General features: G+C 34.9%; 1 protein-coding gene and 1 long non-coding RNA gene across 2 annotated transcripts; both read left to right on the top strand.

The window, feature by feature from the left end:
* The first annotated feature begins 14158 nt into the window (after positions 1-14158).
* Positions 14159-14743, top strand: LOC113698743 (ethylene-responsive transcription factor 1B-like). The gene has a single exon (XM_027218671.2). The coding sequence runs from the start codon at positions 14159-14161 to the stop codon at positions 14741-14743; it is 585 nt and encodes a 194-aa protein (XP_027074472.2).
* A 5242-nt stretch (positions 14744-19985) lies between these two features.
* On the top strand, positions 19986-21546 carry LOC113699496 (uncharacterized). The gene is made up of 3 exons (XR_011818182.1): positions 19986-20572; positions 20826-21091; positions 21355-21546. It is a non-coding gene; the product is annotated as an uncharacterized lncRNA (long non-coding RNA).
* The last annotated feature ends 254 nt before the right edge of the window (positions 21547-21800 follow it).

The raw sequence follows: 21800 nt of genomic DNA, 5'->3' as shown, positions 1-21800 counted from the left end.
AGACATATTTTTTTTAAAAAAGGAAAAATGTATTACAAAATCAATAATTAATGTGGGATGCATACACAGATTGATACTAGGGTAATGTCGAGGTGCTTTTCTTGCAGTATTAAATATGTTGTATGGCACTATGGCTATTGTCAATTCGTCATCATGCATGGTTGCATAAACAAAGCTCTATAAAAATAAATTATCTTATCATTATAGTAAGACATGAATACCTGAACCTCTTAGCTGTAGACTGCTCCGAGTTTGAATTGTCAACAATCGAAATCATAGATGATGGGAAAATGACATATATATGGAGAAACCTTAATATATTGCCCTGTCATCCTATATTCAATTAATTGCTAACCAAACAGACTAATTAATCTGGTGGATTATGTCTGACAATCAATTTCGTTGGCTGAAAAGTGAATTAAATAAAGCTTCAAGCTTGATTTGCTTAGGGTTTGATAACGTTACACATTCAAGCTAGAATTCCACAAAAACTGATCAAATCCTTATATTTCAAGTGCGTTTGATGGTGCCTTGTATTTTCCAAGTTCGTCCTTGGCTTGGATCAAGAACCAACCTGTCTTCAATCTTTTTTTCTTTTTAACAACATTTAATTTATAACATATCTCTAGTCTATGCATCCCCAACTTCAGTCTACATGTTCCTGTCCTTGCATTCTTACATCATCAGCACTCGTAGTGTAAAATCCTTATCTGTATACAATGAATCTTGAACAATCATTTCTAAAGAAATTTTAAAAGCGTTTACCTATGTCTGATTTTGGCCAGTCCAATTAATTTACACTCTGATGCAATCATGCAAGTTTTCTCTGACCACAGTCGTAGAAACTCACGTCAGTTAAATGCAATTCAGTGCGCAATTAATAGGTCCCCTCTAGATCCTTATAATAGGTGGAGAGAATGAAGTGTCAAAGAATCACCACAGAAAGAATTAGGGTTCAAAAAATTGGTAATGATATGGACGTGACTAGAAAAGGAACAAATATAAGGAATCAGTGTTAATATTAGTTAATAAAAAAAAAGAGCGGAAAGAAATAGAATTCGGAACATCTAGGTATAATAAAATGGAGCCAAAGTTACCGATCCAATTTACCTTCAAGAATAACTAGTTTCTGCTAATAGCTCATCTAAAAGGTCAGGTCCCAACTCCCAAGTCCTCAAACGCCAAAACATCTTCGTTTCGACCTATTTCTCATCTTGTGTACCTCTTTCAAGGCTGCAACTGGGGATTCTCCACCCATGTCTTCACATCCCATTTCCTGCAATGATCGTAGGCCACAGCTCCCTCCTCTGCAGTATCAAAAGTTCCACGCCAAACCCTTATCCCATTTCTTGTAGAATCCCTTATTTCAGCTGCATTATTCCCCCACGGCCGCTTTCGAACACCTATGTATTGCTTTTCGGGCTCTTTTTGAAGACTGAAGATGATTTCATTCTCATCAGTACTGGTACTGCTGGATGGACCAGTGTCCCATAAATACCTTGTCTCATCCTCATCACCAGCAATGCAGAAATCAAGGTTTTCACCTTCTGCAATAATTTGCTTGTAAGATGATGAGAAGACTGTTTTATGGAAGAAAACTGGATCCAGGAAGGTTCCATTCGTAGGTTTCTTCCTTTTTCTCAGGTTAGTAGTCAGTACTCTTTTGATGAGAAATATCTGAACAGAAGAAACTTCAATTGTCATATGATTAGGAGTTTGAAGGGTACTAAGAAGCTTGTATTATATACGTGTACTGGATTTATATAGATGATTGCTGTCAAAATTCTCTGACAACTATTCGTTCATGGAATTCCGACCAATTTGATGCCCCCACTGGAATTTTTTAGAGCATACATGTTGCAATGACGCTCACAATTGCAAAATATTTGCATTGCCATGACGTCATTTGCGGTCTGCGGGATTCAAAAAAGAATATAGAAAGGAAAGCTTGGCATTTTTCTTTCTTAATGGATGAGACGGCTGTGTCCAAGAATTTCAAACTTCTGTTTTCCTATTTTACTTGCATTTCTTTTATATTTTCTATTATCTCATTATTTACGTACTTGAGCAAGAGACATTGCAATGCATTTCCAATTGGTACTGAGTGAGCACTTGTTAGTACACCACAATCATATTTACATTGGCATGTAAATATGCATATTAACAATTATTATCCTACTTCATATTTATAAAGGATGGGGGGAGAGGGAGAGGGAAGGAAGAAGAGGGGGAAAGGAGAAGAGAGGAGCGGAGGAGGAAGGAGGAGGGGAAAGAGAGAGATGGAGAAGGAGGGGGTGAGAAAGCGAGGATTTTTTTTTTTTTTAAAAAAAGAGAGAGGTACGTTCAGATGATGCGGAGGTGGCAACCAACAGTGGTGGGCTCATATGATGGCGGTGGCTATGAAAGCGAAAATGGTTAGGAAGAGTGGTGGTAAAAAAAGAAATAAATGTGCATTTTTATGTATTTTGTGATGTGTATTTTAAACTTTGTGGTATTTTTAAAAAGTAGATATGGTCAAAATTATTTGAAAACTTGTATAATAAAAACACGCTTAAAAACACGGATACAAAACATAGGCGGTGTCCCACACCTGGCCGCCAGTGCCACTAAGCTTCTTTCTTTTGTTTTCCATGATAACACATGAAGTTGCTTTTTTACAAGCAAAACTCGTTATTACGTTTTCAATCATTTTCTCAATGGTTAAACTATGTATTTTACTACTAATTTAGTTTTACTACCTTAACCCGCAAAAAAATTTAAACACGGCTTCTTGTAACATAGTTTCCTTATCATTTGTACCCTAAAAATTTGATGTTGGCCACATTACAATTTCATCATGTATGATGCTATATGGTGATAATGACAGTTTCTTTTTTATCATTATACATGATCAATTTGTCAATAATAACGGCCATATTCTACCATCCAATATAATCTATTCAATAGAACAAAATATTCAAGCAAAAGGTGTGTTCTTTATTCAGCTTCTAGTCCTAGATTTAGCATAATCTCCACACTTAATAACAGATTTTCTCAGCTTGACATCCATTTAACTTCGGTTAGAATAGATTACCTCCATCATTCCATTGCTTCCTGGACTAGATTAAAAAAACATCTAAATTCCGAAGTTTATGTTAATGATTTAGGGAGGAGAAAAAAATAGTAGTATGGAGCAAGCTATGCAAATCATCATATACAAATAACCCAATGTTGGTAGTCATTTGAAAAAGAATTGTCTAATATAATTAACGTAGCTTCTTCCAAAATTTTAACCACTGATTGTATGTCATGAGTAGTTCTAGAACCTAGAAACTTTCTCGTACTAGTTTGAAAGTCTGCCAGAATTGGCATCCTACAGTATCAGCAAAATATATATGCATATATATATATATATGTGTGTGTGTGTGTGGGTTTGTCTATATATATATATATATTTGAGAGCAATTTATTACAACTAGTTAATGCATCTTCTCTTTAGCATCTGTAGTAGTGGTCGTGTAACTATTTTAATCTTGTGATTTTCCAGAACCTTGTATACGTTATGATCATCTAACTTACTATCCATTCTATATCAAACCTTTAAATTCAGTATGATAAAAGTCCTTTTTTTACCCATAATTAGCCTATTTTTAATCCACATAACAAAGCTTCAATGATGCCTATCCCAGGTCTTGCGATTCCTTGTTTGCAGCTGCTGAAAAAGTTCAAGAAGTCTATAAAGGTTTGCAGCACATTTGCAAACAAAATTTTCGAACTGGAAACATGTCCGTTTCTATACCTACTTGTTAGAGACTTAATAAGCAATCAGTTTGCAAAGACAAGTTAAATGGCAATAGTTTATATAATAATCTGCAATAGCAATCATTAGCTTTGTTGGATATTAGACCAAGAATTGAGAGAAATATTTGGAGACAAGGGTAGCTTCAATTGTTTTCTTGTTTTATTTCTTTCACACTCTCTTATATTGGTTTGGAGCTTACAAGGTCTATTTATATTTGTAAATGATCATTCTAGATACATAGAGAAGTGTTCCAACCACCCAAACAACTCTCTTAATTTCCATCATTCTAGAGAATATTGCAATTATCTAGAGAGCATTCCAACTACCTCATTAATCAAGCTAATTGATTTAGCACATTATTCAACATATTCCCCCTTAATGTGTTGTTCTTGAACTCCAAGCATCTCTCGAAAATAGTTGAACTTGTCTTTTGGAAGTGCCTTGGTAAAGATGTCTGCAACTTGGTCTTCACTCTTGCCAAATTTTAGTTCAACTTCACCATCTTCAATTCATCTCGAATAAAATGGTGTTTGATAGCAATATGGCGAGTTCTACTATGATAAACTGGACTTTTGGCAATGTCAATTGCTGATTTGTTGTCACAGAACATCACCGTAGCTTCCTTTTGTTTCTCATCAATGTCTTCAAGAATTCTCCTAAGCCAAATGGTTTGTGATGTTGCCAAACTTGCAGATACATATTCAGCTTTAGCTGATGATTGTGCCACACTTTGTTGCTTCTTTGATGCCCAAGAAAATACTCCAGAATCAAGCGAAAAAACAATAGCCTGAGTTGCTCTTCATATCATCAAGGCATCCACCCCAATCACTATCACAATAACCATGCAAATTTAAAGTAGTGTCTTTGTTGAATTTGATGCCTTAATCAAGTGTCCCTTTGATGTATCTTAACACTCTCTTGGCTGCTCCAAGATGTAATTGACTGGGATTGTGCATAAACCGTGATAATAAACTTGAAGCAAACATGATACCCGGCCTTGTAACTGTGAGATAAAGCAAATTTCCGACCAAACTTCTATACAAAGTGGAATCAACTTTTTTTTCACCATCTTTCTTGACAAACTTTTCACTTACAACAAGTGGTGTAGCCCTAGGTTTACAATCAGCCATGTCAAATTTTACAAGAATATTTTCAGTATATTTCTTTTGACAAATAAAGACTCCATCATCATATTGATAAATCTCCATACCAAGAAAATGATGTAGCAGTCCCATATCATTCATTTCATATCTTTTCATCATGTCTTTCTTAAAATCAGCAATCATCTTCTCATTGTTACTAGTGTAAAGCAAATCATCAACGTATAAAGCAACAATGAGAATGTTTGAGTTATCTTGAGTTTTCACATATAAGGTTGGCTCACTTTTACTCTTCTTGAATCCTTGCTCCATGAAGTAAGAATCAATTTGACTATACCAAACCCTTGAAGCTTGTTTCAATCCATATAATGCTTTCTTCAACTTATACACTTTGTCTTCTTGTTCTTTTTTGACAAAACCTTGAGATTGTTAAACATACATCTCTTCCTTCAATTCTCCATTCAAAAAGACAGATTTAATATCAAGTTGGTAGAGATTCCAACCTTTTTGAGTTGCTACGGCAATGAGAGCTCTAATTGTATCACATCTTGCAACCGGTGCAAATGTTTCATTGTAATCAATTCCGAGCTGTTGTGAAAAACCCTTAGCAACAAGTCTTGCCTTCTTCTTTTGGATTGAACCATCTGGATTCATCTTAACTTTGTAAATCCACTTGATACCAATGATCTCCTTGTCTCGAGGCTTTTCAACTAGTTTCCAAGTCTCATTTTTCTCAATTGCATAAATTTCATCTTCCATTGCCTTTCTCCAGTCCTTTTCTGCATATGATTCTTCAAAATTTTCTGGTTCAAGAATGCAAAAATTGTATCTTGTATAAACATCACTTAAACTCCTCATTTTCTTTGGAGTTGTGTTTGGAGAACCAACTCGAACTTGAATTTGGAGTTGATGGTGGACTGCTTGTTGGTGTTGAATCATCACCATTTTCTTTTTCATTTGTTGAATATTCTTCTTCTTCATGATGCCAAACACCCTGTTTCACAATATTTTTCTCATCCCAATTCCAAGCAGCATTTTCATCAAATACAACATCTCGACCACTAATGATTTTGTTTGTCTTCAAATTAAACAATCTATAACCTTTAGACTTGGAGCTATAACCAACAAAAATACATTTTTCACTTACTTCATCAAGCATATATCTCTTTTCTTTTGGAATTTGAGCATAGCAAATGCTCCCAAAAACCTTCAAGTGTTTCACTGACGGTTTCCTTCCACTCCATGCTTCAATTGGAGTTTGATTCCATACGGCCTTTGTAGGATTTCTATTGAGCAAATACACAGCTGTATAAACGGCTTCAGCCCAAAATTCCTTTGGCAACCCTTTGTCATGTATCATGGATTTTTCCATCTCCATCACAGTTTGGTTCTTTCTTTTCGAGACTCCATTTTGTTGTGGTGTGTAGCCAACGGTCAGCTGCATCTCCAAACCTTCATCTTCACAAAATTTTTGAAATGCATTTGAGATGTATTCCTTACCACGATCACTCCTCAACTTCTTGATATAACAGCCACTTTGTTTCTCAACAAGACTTTTGAACTTCTTAAAAATTGAAAACACCTAGGATTTTTCTTTCATGAAATAGACCCAAGTCATTCTTGAAAAATCATTAATGAAAAGGATGAAATACTTGTTACCTCCATGAGAAGTTGTCTTCCTGGGCCTACAAATATCCGTATGAATCAGCTCCAAGATCTTCTTGGCTCGCCATGCAGCTCCTTCAGGAAATGGTTGCCGGTGTTGTTTGCCAAGTGCACAACCTTCACAAACTTCATGTTTCTCCTCAATTCTTGGTAAGCCATATGTCATCCCTCTTTGTTGAAGCACTTTGAGACTATGAAAATTCAAATGGCCATACCTCTTGTGCCACAACCATGAATTTTCATTGACATTTACTTTCAAGGCTTGATTTCCACTATAATTGAATTTGATTGGAAAGTTTCGATTGGCTTGCATTTGAATTTTCATCACAAGTTGTCTACCATCTTTTTTATCATAGATGCAGCACTCATAATCATCAAAGTTAAGTGCATATTTATGCTCAAGAAGCTGTCCAAGACTCAATAAATTTTGGTCTAAATAAAAAACAAATAAAACATCACGAATGAACTTCATACCTTGCCTGATTTGGACACCAATTGTTCCCAATTCTTGTGCTTGAACTATGACTCCATTGCCCATCTTCACTTCAGTCTTTATAGATTCATCCAAGTCAATAAAAATGGATCTATCTCTTGTCATATGATTGCTATAACCGCTGTCAAGGTGCCACATATTGTTCTTGACTTCAGTGGCTATGTGGCAAGCATTGAATAAGTTTCCTTCTCCTTGCTTGTCTTCTGAAAATTGTACTTGGTGATTGGTTTTGAATATGCAATCCTTCTCAATATGGCCAAATCTTTTGCAATAGTAGCACTTTGGCTTGTCTTTGTGCCAACAGTCTTTCTCAAGGTGATTGGTCTTGCCACAATAACTGCAAGGTGGTGAATTTTCAGCATTAAGGCCTCTTTAAAGGTCGTTTCTTCCTCTTCCTCTTGAATTTTTGCCTCTGCCCCTTCCACGGCCATATCTACCGCCTCTTTGTGAGTCTCCACCTCTTTGGTAGCTACAAGATAGCTCTCGTTCATTGGTTTTAGGGGTGAAATTCAGCTTCGATTGGAAGGTGCTTTCAAAAGATTTTTCAACATGTCTAGCCAATCTTCTCTCATGAGCTTTCAACGATCCCATCAACTCTTGAACACTCATTGAAGAAATATCTTTTGTCTCCTCAATTATGGATACCATTGGATCAAATTTTGGAGCCAAACTAACAAGAATTTTTTCAACAATTCTGCTATCAATAATTTCTTCACCAAAGGTTTTCATTTCATTTACAATTGTGGTGATTTTTGTGTAGTATACTTTCATCATCACTCATCTTCAAATTTTCAAGATCTCTTCTAAGAGTTTGAAGAGTAACATTCTTTACCTTAAGATTTCCTTGAAACTCTTTTTGTAGAATCTCCCATGCTTTCTTGGCATGATCAGCTCCTATAATTCTTGAAAAAAATATCTGAACTCACACCTTGCTGGATGTGTGAAAGAACCTTTTGCATCCTTCTTCCTATGCTCTTTAAGTGCTTTTAATTCTTGATTGGTGAGACCTTCTTCACTTTCTGGTTCTCTATAGCCATTCTCTACATATTCCCACAAATCTTGTGATCTGAAAATTGTTCTCATTTTTATGAACCAATGATCATAGTGCTCACCGGAGAATATGGGAATTGGAAGACCATCAGTAATATGATTGGCCATCTTGTAGTTGGAAATCTCTCAAATTTTTCTGGTTTTAGGGTATGGACTAAGGCAATGAAACCGTAGCTCTGATGCCAATATGTTGGATATTAGGTCAAGAATTGAGAGGAATATTTGAAGACAAGGGTAGCTTCAATTGTTTTCTTGTTTTATTTCTTTCACACTCTCTTATATTGGTTTGGAGCTTACAAGGTCTATTTATACTTGTAAATGATCATTCTAGATACATAGAGAAGTGTTCCAACCGCCCCAACAACTCTCTTAATTTCCATCATTCTAGAGAACATTGCAATTATCTAGAGAGCATTCCAACTACCTCATTAATCAAGTTAATTGATTCAGCACATTATTCAACAAGCTTTGCAAAAGGGAAATTAAGATTACTAATTGTAACTTTCTCCCTTTTTTACCATCAGTTATCATATGGTTACTCCACTAGTCTCTCTCAATCCCATAAAAATTATTCTAAACCTTTTTCATCAGTCTAGTATCGGTGTATGTTGTCTTGTAATTCTTGATGTTACTAAATCCCAAGTGTTTTAGTCTGTAATATGGATATCGATTATCACAAACTATTCTTTGTTGTGTCTTTTTGCCTTTGGCCTAAAAAAAGATTAGTAAAACGACATATAACATCCTGTGAGAGCTAATAAACCTCAATTCAATTGGATACTGTTAGTCGTATTTGACTTGGAACCCTTATTAAGATTGATTGTACTGATCTGTTGATTGTATTATTTCCCCCTTGTTTGCTGTTATGAATCAACGAAAGTGAGTATTGAATTTAGTAAAAACAAAAAATGAATTCTCACTAGAAAGAATAAACAGTAATCGGTCGCAGAGAGAAATTCTGCAAATATAAAACAGTAGCTGTATGCTATAAAGCTCCTGACTGAAAGCAGGCAAGCAAATTACTATGAAAAAATCAGTGTAAGCTAGGATGCTCAATTTCTTATTTACCTTTTGAATTAAAGACCTTTGCTACTGCCTGAACCCAATTTTAAGAATATACCTGATGTGACTATTACTACACTTCCAGCACCTGAAACTCCGGTACATGGAATTTGAAGAGAACATGCAGCTTTGCCCATGTTGTTTTAGAAACTTGTTAATAAACAGGGTTGATTATGATGAAAATCTACTAATGACCTTGTTTTTGCTTTTGTACATCTAGATTATTGCTCCTGATTATCTTTATCTCATCTATAGATTTGCTTTACTTTGACAACAATTCCATCATAAGTTAGAGATATTAGATTTACTATTATAGTTCAAAGGATATTTGGGACATTTAGATGATTATTACCTGTTCCCTTTTTTGTTCGTAATTTCATGTATATCCTCTTCACCTGATCTGTGAATGAAATAGATATCCACTTATCATACATATATCCACCTGACCTTTCTTCATTTCAGGCTTTTTTGCTCTGAAAATCAATGCATAAATTCTCTTGAACCTAAAGCAAAAAGTTTGGTGGATCACTTTTCACGCTAAAAGTAACTCATTTAATCAATTTTAAGATGGCGGTGAATCAATAATATTAATTTGCTCAAGGGCACCCTCTAGGGCCTTCGTATAAATGCTTCACAAGGAATCTTTTGCAAAATTTCTGTTGTAGCCCTTTTGCATTGTTGTCTGACATCATAGTAGAAGGAAAATGGAAATGGCCTACGGGAAGGAAGGCAACAGCAGGGATGAGGAGATTAAAGGAGGCCACACCTGAAAGTCTGGTTCCCTTGACAGATTTTGAGGATCAGGTTGTTTGGGAAGGATGCCGCTCCGGAGTGTTCAATACCAAGTCCGTCATGAAAGCTACAACGAGAGGAGAAGTATCGTGGAGTAAGTTGGTTCGGGGGAAAGGCTATGTTCCAAGATATGCTTTTATCGTTTGGCTTTTATGTAAAAAGAAGTTGCCTACAATGGATAGACTTCGAAAATGTGGTGTATCTCTGATATCTAACATGTGTGTTTTTTGTCAAAGAGCAGAGGAAAGCATGGAGCACCTATATTTCAACTGTTGCATGACAAGACCTGTGTGGGCTAAGGTTCAGCATATGTGCCTGACCTTTAGGGGCTCATGCTCCTGGGATCAGAATCTAGGTTGGCTTGCGGCACATTTGAGGTCAAACTCCTTTGCAGACCAATTGAGAAGATTGTGCTTTGCTGCAACAGTGTAACAGATATGGAGATTCAGGAATGCTGTCATTTTTCAGTCAAAATCGGTTGATTGTTCTAGAATTCTAGAAGATATTGAGGAAGCAGTTAGACATGCAACTAGTTTTTGGACAAGTTTTCCAAAAACTCAGGAAAACTGGTCTCTTGTGCTTGAGTAGGGGTCGGACTGGAAATGCCTCGTGTAATAGTATAGCAGACAAGTAGTGCCTTGCATGATGGAGCAAGATGTGGTAGTGGTTTTTCCTATTTCCTCCTACCATTGTGTACAAGCCTTATTGCTTTGATCAATAAAAGCTCCTATTATTTGCCCACAAAAAAAAAAAATTGTGCTCAAGTACTTCAGGTGTCAACAATTTTTAAGAACAAAATCGAGTCCACGTAGCTGCAGAACGATAAACTGTCTGTGACATTTCAAACTAAAGCCCTAAACTGGATGTATGGACCCAAACAATAAAAAGAAAGCCCAAGTAGGGGCAGGCTTACTTAACAAAGATCAAAACCTTGCGGTTTGATCTGCTCCTATATTGACAGGGATGCAAGTGAGTTTAACCGGGTTGAAAATCTTACTGTTTAAATTTATTTGATTATTTTAATAAGTTAAAATTTTATTCAAATTTAATTTGTTTATTTGCTCAACTGAGACTGAATATTATCAAATGTAAACAAATCAAGCTCAATTCGAATATTGAGTTCATTTTTCAACCCTATATATTGCCAAATCAAAACCAATCCAGCTCTTCCTTATAAACGATTATAATTCCATCAATTCAATTTTTCTTATTTTTTTTCCACTAATCCTTTTTTTTTTTTTTAAAAAAAATAAAACTCTTTAAAAAGAAAAGGTCTTCCCCTTTCCTATCCATTTTCTACGAATTCTTCGGACCTAAACAGAAACGAACAAGGTTTGCAACAATATTGGTTCAAAAGCCACTAGAAAATGTACCTCTTTGCCATTTATAATAAATTTCCTTTTCAGAAAACTGGGAGAGGAGCTTTGTAGTATGATTTTTGTTGCTGTAGATACGTAGTTACTCCGATTGCAACAAAAAAAACAAGAAACCTTATTGTCCTTTTTGAGTGTGACATTAACAAATGAAATGCATTGCAGATGCTGATAAAATATTCATGTTTTTGTAGTATATGTTTCCAAACGATATAAATAACAGGAAAACTGAAAAGAAAGAAAATTGAAAGAGGACCGCCGCCCAATTGGTCTTTTCCGGTGGCCGTGGACGCCTGCCAGGCGCCAATTCCTGGCTGACTGGTAATGGAGAACGAACTTTGACTCTAACGCAGCAGCCAACGAAACTAACACTGACGGTAGGCCCCTGGTCAATTTAGGCAAGACCGTCAAGTATTCTCCCACGACCAAACAAACAATAAATGTTTCATATAAATACTAATTTTTCAGACAGAAAAGAAACCGCACCAATCATTTTTCTATTCAGCAACAACAACTTTTTTTTTTTTTTTTTGTCGAAAATTCAACAACAACTACTTGCCTATACATGTCTTTATTAAACAATTACGGAACTGTAGGACCCTTTTTTTTTTTTTTCTTTTTTGGTCCTGATGTATTTTATCATCATTATTAGTATTATATGCTTTGTTTGGATTGGTCATTTTTTCAAAAACAAGTTTTTCAAATACAATATTATAATAATACACAATAACTCAAAAAACATCTCATCCATACAATATTTCAAAATTTTCAAAAAATTTTTATAATAAAAATTTTTCATATACACTGTTACAATAAAATTTTTCAAAAATACCCTAAAAAACAGCTAATCCAAACAATTTTCTTTTGAATAGGGAGGAGTGAGATTTAAAAATGGGAGAATTGATTTCAGGATCTCTAATACCTGAGATTTCAACCTCAATCACTAGTTTAATCCCTCTTTGCCTTGATGTGATTCCTACTAATAGTAGATTCTTTTAAAATAAGGTTACAAACAATGCCCAATGGTTTAAAATAATACAATCAACATATTAACTCATAAATGGTGGAAATTACAACTCATAATATTAAAAATAAATCTACCAATAGTGAGAGAATAAACTCACATGACGATGTCTATCTTAACCTTCACGTAATTATTGTAAGAAAGAAGAATACATCATGATGCAGGTGCCAACACTAGTTAGTCGTTTCTTGTTGCAAATGAATGTTACGAAAAGACTTGTTCTGGTTTAACTCAAATTATGCCATAATGAAATTCTGCACCTACCAAAAAAAATGTATCTTTTGAGCATTAATATTTTATTTTAGTGATCATTCAATTTAGTCAATCTTGTCCTTCTATATTTTCAAGGTTTATGAATTAGTAAAATTCTCCTTGTAAGTGACCTTTAAAGGATGGTCAAGTAAATGCAACCTGCTGACAAATAAGCAATTATTTTGAATTTAATAAATATTATGTCATTATTAGAAGAATGAATCCATCCACTCGGGTGGAATTTACTGATTCATAGTAGGACATGCTTGTAATTACAAACAAATAGTGTTTAGGATTATTCAAATTTGCAATGACATGAACATTCTAAACCATCTACTTTTGTTCTCTCTTTCCTGATCCTCATTAAACCAGTCTTCTTTTTGACATTCCAGTCATTCCGGTACCCTACAAGAGGACTATATTTCCATAATAATGTTCCCAACACATAAACCATTTACCATTACAAGTAGGCAATCACTTGATTATAGGTGTGAAAGGGGGAAAATCTTGCAAAAGCTGCTCCATGTGAATTTTTTATTTTTTTATTTTTGGTTTGTTGCTCTAGTTTTACGCAACTGCAAACATCCAAAGATATTATTTCCTTCAAAAACTTCTACTCACGGCATTCCTGCTAATTGGAGCAAATCATCTAGAATTTGCATTAATTGATATCTAGCTGCTTCCATGAACATTGCAAACTATGTGGTTATTCATGACGAAAATGAAGCAGGATTTTATTTATTGGATGTCTGATAGGCACTCGTTATTGCACTTACATTACACCTAACTTAACATGTGAATACGCACAATGATAATTATTTACTTAGACACTTTTCTAAATTAATTACACTTTTTCAATAAAACTAACACTTAAAACCCCTCCTAACAAGTATTTATCCACTAGGCATTGTTATCCAAATCAAGTATGTATAGCGAAAACTTATATAATTTCAATGCTAACGGAACGTGCTTGGAAAATTTCCAATCAAGAAGCCCGGCATTACACGGCAGCTTCGTTATCTTTAGGTAGATAAAGACTCGAAGAGTCGATCTGATCTTTTGATGCCACGAATCAGGCTACTATTTAGGCAGCATCAGCATATTAGTCAAAGCTCGTGCTAAAGATTTGGGACTCGATTTTTTGCCATCAGCATTTGGGTCCAGACTTCAGACATATGTACTCCAATAACTGCAGTTTACGTAAGATAAGGTCTCCAAAATCTCTTGTTTCTGCATTTCTTGTTCTGTTTGCTTGTGGGCTTCAATCTAGAATTTTATAGTAACCCTGGCGAAGTATCCGACCGCGACCCCGTAACTGACACCTGCTTACATTCAGCACAAGTTTCTGGAAATATCAATCATATGATATATTCTTCTTGATAACTTTCCACCACGGACTCTTGCCTTAATCCAATTCGAACTATCAGATTCCTCCGTCTTTTTTCTTCTCGAAAAGAAATACTGCACCGATTAAAAAAAAAGTCAAATACCCCACGTGTCAGGGCATTTTAAAGCCCAGCCTTTATGCAAGAGAATTAACCACAAACACTTCAGTTTTAGCTAGAGATGGATTCTTCATCCTATGAGAATCCAAGTCCTGATCAGAACTTCCTCTTCTCTGAGTTTTCATTCTGGTTTCTTGACAACAATAATGTTCCTAAACAAAAACTTGAGACTACTGAAGCTATACAATCGTTGAATTTGACAAGGGATTCCAAGAGGCGAGAAAAGAAATATATAGGAGTAAGAAAGCGTCCATGGGGAAAATATGCAGCGGAAATCAGGGATTCAACAAGGAATGGAATAAGAGTTTGGCTAGGAACATTTGACAGGCCAGAACAAGCAGCTTTGGCTTATGACCAAGCAGCTTTCTCGATGAGGGGTACCCTAGCTAGCCTCAACTTTCCAATGGATCGAGTCCAGAAATCACTTGAAGGTATTAAGCATAACTGGGAGAATGGCTGCTCGCCAGCTGTGGTTCTTAAGGCAACCCACAAAATCAGGAGAAGTGCGTCAAAAAGAACAAGGAGAAATCTGAAGCAACAACTCGTAAAGGAAAAAGTCGTGCTGGAGCTTGAAGACTTGGGAGCTGACCTTTTGGAGGAGCTTCTCAGTTCCTCACCTGAAAGTGCCGCTAGTAGTCATAATTAGAAACTTAAAATCCTTACCTTCATTTCCCCTCTTGGTAATTTTGTATTCCATAATTAATCCCATGTATGTCTCTGTAGAATAAACAAAATGAAATTAGCCTCACTCTTATGTATAGTTAGCTACTTCACTTTCTCCTACTTCCTACCTCAGCACTTTTTCTTCTTTTACTTTTAACAGAAAATCACCTAGAGATTTTAGCCAGTTATATCAAGATTAAAATGCCTATTTTACTTTTTGCAAATTGATAAATATAAAGGAGCTAACAAGTGAAATTGTGATCTGATATATTAAATTTTTAATATTGTAATAGGCTTTGGAAATTGGAAATCGACATGTGATCCATCTTTCATTTACAGATAAATACCTGCTTTCTCTGTTGTCATTCTCTTCCTTGTGGTTTCTTTAGTGTAGTTAATTATCTGCGATGCAATACATATATTTCCGGTTTACATCTCAAAATCTACATGTATATATATTGTAATTCCCAGCAATTTGACCTTTAATATTTCAGCCAAGAGCTCAAGTGTCTTTAGTCATATATAGTTGCAATATGAAGCATACAGCAATTATGTTTAAGCTTTTGAAACACAGTAAAAATGATCAAGAGGAAACCTATATTTCCCTATATTTAGAGTATTAAGGCCGTACTCCATTAGGGATCCAATAAAGGTCAAAAGAAATACACAGAGCCTGCAGGAAGCCAGAAGATATTCTTTTTGTTCAAGTACAAGAAAGGAAATGTTGTTCAGGCATTATTCCTGCAATCCTTCAGAAAAGGAAACATAACATGTTTTAGGGGGTCCGCTTATAATGAAAAAGCTAATCGAGGAAGGAAAACAAACGAATTCACGTAAAGTCGATTTGTTGATGTGCCGTTGTTTCAATTAGTTATGAAGCAGTCAGCCACTTGTACCAGTTGTTTTAGCTTGGCCTTTATATGTCCAGCAAGTCTGTCAATAAAAATATGTTGCTCAAGAGACATTGGGTATGAAGGCCGCACAGTCTACAACAACGTTATTTGCTAAGGCGATTATTATTTTTCAACTTATGTTGAAATGGGAATTTTCTCATAGGTATCACGGGACACTAATTAATATATTTGTATTATATGTAATTTATCATGTGAATATATGCATTCATAATTATCATATATCATGCATTTTGATGCTAATTTCTAATTTACTTTTATAAACAAATTAATACGTTTGACCTCTCACAGCCAAACCCTTTGATAACATTTTCTACCAAGTTGTACACAAAATGAATGAGACATTGTAAATGAATTTACCAGTGACTGTTACATTAATGAAACTACATAAATAAGATGATTGCGAGCCATAGTTATTAAATTCGGATCGATTCAATGGTTCAACCGGTTAACCCGATAAATCAATCAATTAGTCGAGTTGGGTCTCTAATCTAATCAAATAAAGATAAAACTCATTGGCTTGGCAACGAACTGATGGTTCAACCGAATTGAATCTAAAACTTGATCGATTTTGAAAAGAATTGAGTAGCATAGATTTTGTGAGTAAATTCATCTCGATCCAGTAAACTCGATGAATCGAGCAATCAGTTGAGTTGGATCTCTAATCTAATTGGATAAGGATAAGACCTGTTAACTTGTCGGCGAACTGGTGGATCAACCGAATTGAATTGAAAACTCGACCGATTTTGTAAAGAACTAAGTAGCATAGTTTTTGTGGTAAAAATTTTAGTAACGTACCGGTATGGTTCAAACTTCGGTCCTTATGTAAGTAAATAGAATACACTTACCATTGGACCACTAGGCCATATATTAGTTCATGATCCTTTTTTTATTTTATGAACTTTTTCAGTCAATTCTTTCTGTATTTATTTCTGTAAAATAAATTTATTTGAAATCTTTTAATAAAATTTATTAATCTCCAGACTCTATAGTTTACGAAATGAATTTTAAAAATAACATATTACACAATTCATTTTAAAGATAAATATTGTTTCTAATCACCTTTTGCACTTAAAATTCGTAAATGAATTAGATAATTACACCAAACATAGATAAAATTGTACACTTGAAGGTTGTTGGATTAATAATTAAATTTAGGTTTTACTGGTTCTTATAAGTATTAGTTATTCTATAATGAATTAACTTAAATGAGTATTTGCTATGGTGTAGTTTATTAATGTTTATACCATATATCCTATATCGAAACTTTTGAAATATAATATTTAAATATATTTAATAATCCACTGGTTCAACCAGACCATTCACCCACTAGTTGAACCAGTAATTCGTTGATCCACTTCCTTCGTTGGTTCCTCTGTAGACCGTTTTTAATAACTATGCTGCAAGCAACATGGGATGCCAAGTTCAAAAAAGTGAAGTAATGGATAAACTTGAAAATGTCAAAATGATTATTTAGTTTAATGGGTTAAAAAAACCTTATTAGCCAGAAATCACTCTCAAAAAAATAAACAGACAAGGAGCATGAAGAGAAAGGACGGATCCTTCTTAATCAACAAATGGAATATCATAAGTAGGAAAAAAATTTCAGCCGTCTTAAATTGCATTTACGGGTACGTGCCTATCTTCTTCCAAAAAAATATTCTTTAAAAAAAACTTCTTCATTGTCATTTTATTCTTTTTTATCCTAGTCAAATTGTTCTACATTAGATCAGATTCTGCCTACCTGTCAAAGAGTCGAGATAAAATTGCAATTCTCGATTACCGCTATGGGTAGACCAAGATGTAATAGATATACTAGGGAAGTTGAAATTTAATGTTTTGTACGTAATGTACTTATTGTGCTTCAATATCAGCACAATTATTTCCTTTCTTTGGACAATAAAAGATATACATTTTTTTTTTTGGAGGAAGGACCATACAAGCTTAGGATAGTTCGATATTTTTGCCGAGCTAGAGAAATTTGGTCTTGAATGTTCACCCAAATAGCACCAATAAACACACCTTCAAGAATTGCCTTTATAAGGAATATATGTCAAATGTGAAACCAGATTAGCCCAATGAAGAAGTTCAAATTGTATAAAGGACTAAAATATACACTACAAAGTAAAATGAAACTTATTCAAAGTCTAAATCATGCCATGCATTATAATGTCTAATTTACTTCATCTTGCTCTATGTGCTTTGGATTTTTTTTTTTTTTTTACACTTCCAATCCTTCTTGCACAGAATTCGAATCTTAAATTTGGAATGAGGAATTCTAAGAACCTCTTCTAACCATTGGACAAGTATTTTGGCTTTCAAAGACCCTAAAGTTGCTACTCTTTTAGTCAATTTTCATCTGCACATGTAGCTTATCATTTCTCATACGATTTTTAAATTCACAATTGACTTGGTTCAGCGAGAAAACTAATACATACCAATAAACAAGGTGTGATATTCATATCTTATGCAATATTGTTTTAAAATTGAACGGGTGATCCAAGACTAGACGTTGGTATGAGCAAATCTAAATGGAGGAATGAGTTCTGATGCATTGAACCTTGGCAGCGCATGTACTAACCATACCTAGCTAGAAGATGAATGCTGGAATTTTCTTATCTGTTGAATAATATTAATTACTCGTATCAGGTACCTCAGCCTCAATTTTTAGGTGTTGTTTGTTGTTTTGTGTTGTTGGGGGGGGGGGGAAGCCAAGATTAATGCACAAGCTTAACATATTCAAATATGGTTTTTTTTTTTTGGGTGAACAGAGTATTAGAATATGGGTTGCCAACTAAATTCTACGTGCACCTATTTTTCATTTTTGAATGATGAAATGAATGATGAATTATCATACATGCACTACCATCTGATCTTTGTTGAAAAAAGATAAAAAAAAAAAAAAAAAACTAGTTGGAGGCCGAGATGCATTTAATTACAGCCTTTTTTTAACCTTTTTAGGTCGTGTGTCATTTTTCTTTTCACAAGCTCAAAAAAAAAGTTTCACAAATATTATAGTTTTGGTGCTAATGTATGATGAGTTGATGACAATAGCTGAAGTCACTGAAGATGGAGAATTAATTGTCTAACTTTTCACAATATTGTCATTCTAAGCTTATCACCAAATACAGATAGATTCATCACTAATATCCTAATCTTTTACTCACACGATAATTAATTACAGGAGCTTTCAAAATCCATGCGCCTGTAACGGTACGACCAAGTTCATATATTTTGTTTAAACATACCCCAACTTTAGCTAAAATTGTATGTTATTGCATTATATACACATCATGCTGTCCTTGGATTGGACCTTAAAACGGGGCAGTATAGGGTGAGAATTGATATCGAAAGACCATTTCAGTTCGCAAAAGTTACCTTTCTGAAGAGATCGGAAAGCTTAGTTTTGCTCCAGTATTTGACAACATAAATACTTGGAATGAAGAGAATTGGGTATTCCCATATTTGTTTCACGTCCTACAATTAATGAGGGTGTAATTCCCACCAGGCCACTTTCATTTTTTTTTCTTTCCTGTTTCTTCCACTCAATCAATCTAAATCTGTAAGCCGAGGCCCATTCGGGTCTGGAAAATCAATCTAAACCTGGAGGAAAATCAATATAAGCCTGCACGATCTCGTGGTTGTCCAATGTCATATTTACAATCTGATCATGAACACAAATTATCTGCAGCACACAGTTGGCTGCTCATATCCCGACAAAATTGTAGAAACCCTTATATGAAATGAATGTCCCTTTGAAATGATTTTCGTTTCTCAGATTAAGAGTGGTACTCCTTTGAGAAAAACCACTGCCAACGTTACCTTGTGGACTGATATTGATTTCGTGATGGATGGCGAATTGTTACAAGTAGACTTGAGACAAACTCAATATTCAGTGGCTTGATGGAAATTTGTCCATTAAATTTGTTTGAATGGGCAATGTGGATTTCTGAGTTCTGATTGAGAAGCCGGCCAATGGTCGGTCACCTGTAGTTCTCTTCGGTTGTACCATTTTTTGTTTTACCTTTTATTTATTTTTTATTTTTTTGGTAAAATTGGGTAGTATTGAAGTAGTGAGTCATCTGCAAATTATTTTTCAGTAATATTAAATTAAATTAGAGAGGTGTTTGGATTCGGGAGAAAGGCGAAGTTACCTAGAAGCGAAGAGATAGACCATCCGTGGTGATGTCCGTGAAGGATGCGAGAGATAATCTAGAAAGTGGCATTGTGGGAAGAGCGAAGAGGGTTCGTTTATATAAATTAAAAAAATTGGAGGGTGGTTTATGAAATATACCACAGGGCTTACAAGTTACAAGCATTGGTTACAGTAGGTGTCTGAAATTCTAAAGGCGACAGTCTCTATCTTAGGTTTCCACAAAACGCTTGCGATAGATTTGTGTCCAAGGAATAAGGAAATTACCGGAAAAATTGAGTTGCTATAGCCAGAAGCCAATTCCTGCTAAGTAGTTTCCTACACTTAATTTTCAATTCCTACTCCTTCCCGCACAAAGAACGCAATATTAGGAAGTCTAACATAATCCAAATTCAGATTGTACGAGGATATCTAACCATAGTGACTTCTATATAAACATCAATAAAAGTTCAGGCTTGGATATCACCCTTCTTGAATAAGATTTGTTTGAACTACTAGATCTTGCTCTTCTCTAATTGTAATACTCGATCGGGTGCATACTTTTCTTGATATTGTGAGCTTTTCTTCTTTGGATTTTTCCCTAACCAATTCCATGGCTCATCCAAGAAATTCTTCTGGTGATGGAAAACAGGTGTTGAACTTACCCTTTGGATATAGATTTTACCCTACCAATGATCAAGTCATACATTATTTGAAGCAGAAGATTCTTGGAGGAGAACTTCCTGCAGATATTATTCCAACAATTGATGTATATTCACACAACCCTGATCAACTTCCCTTTGGCATGTTCTATGTTCTTATGCTTTTATTCAATTGTATATGCTCCTCTACCTTTGTGGTTTGTCAATTTTCTAGAAAATACTTTTGGTCGAAACAAACACACCCTTAGAGAATTAGTGAGTCGTATTACTTTTTCTGGTAAAAATAGAACTATTGCGCGTGTGAAAATAGAACTTTTTTATGGTATTGATTTTGTTTGTGAATTGCGAGCTGTCATGCAGATAAATTCAAATATGGAGTGGCCGGTGAATGGTTTTTCTTCACCAATCGTTTAGCCGGTGACCTTCCCACCACAGATGGTTATTGGAGTCCCGCAGGCTTGCCGGCTGAAATTGGTCTTGATAATAGAATTATTGGCTTCAAACAGGCCGTGGATTTTTATTGGGGACACTCGCCCAATGGAACCAAAAGTAATTGGACCATCTACGAATATCGATTGAATCCTGACCAATTAGATGGAAAGGTTGATGAGACTACCCAAGTCAAGGTAATTATTGCCATTAATTCAGAATTAAGTTTATTGTTTGGTTTCTTAAGTGAGAATAATATGCTCAAAGCTCTGAATGAGGAGTAAATCATATATACACTGACAGTGTATACACTATTATCGTTGGATTCATGACATATGTGTAAAAGTTGAATTTCAAATTCAAATTTTACATAGTTATCATTTATCCGGTGTTGACAGTGTATATATTGTCACTACAGGAAAGATTAATTCTTGAGTTAATTAATTTGTCTTGCTTCTAGGTACAAAATTTTGCGGCATGCCGGGTCCGCAATAATGACAAGTTCCAACCAACAGCAACGGGTGGAGCAATTCAAGAAAGAATTGGCAGCTTGCCAACTAATGAGCTCGAATTTTTATCATCTGCGGTGATGGATGGTGCCAATGAGTTGGCAATCATGCCAGACGGAAAAGAAACAGCACCTCTAATTTCTGCACATAGGAAATTATAGATATCTCTTCTTTTCAACGTTCATCTTGAAGTTTATAGATAGCATTTTTTTTCTTTGTTTATTATAAGAAGAAACAGCACCTTTAATTTCTGCACATAGGTAATTATAGATGATCTTTTCTTTTCAACGTTCATGTTGAAGTATATAGATAGCATTTTTTTTTAATCTTTTGTTTATTAGAAGAAGGAGAGAATTTTTTTTTTTAAGCCAACAATGGCATTTTATTTTTATAATGC

This window comes from Coffea arabica, chromosome 7e (assembly GCF_036785885.1).
Source record: "Coffea arabica cultivar ET-39 chromosome 7e, Coffea Arabica ET-39 HiFi, whole genome shotgun sequence".
Taxonomy (NCBI): Eukaryota; Viridiplantae; Streptophyta; class Magnoliopsida; order Gentianales; family Rubiaceae; genus Coffea; species Coffea arabica.
This window is presented reverse-complemented; position numbering and strand designations above follow the sequence as displayed.

Bases quoted from the DNA above. Each gene is read 5' to 3' on its own strand.
- LOC113698743 (XM_027218671.2), top strand. From the start codon at position 14,159: ATGGATTCTTCATCCTATGAGAATCCAAGTCCTGATCAGAACTTCCTC.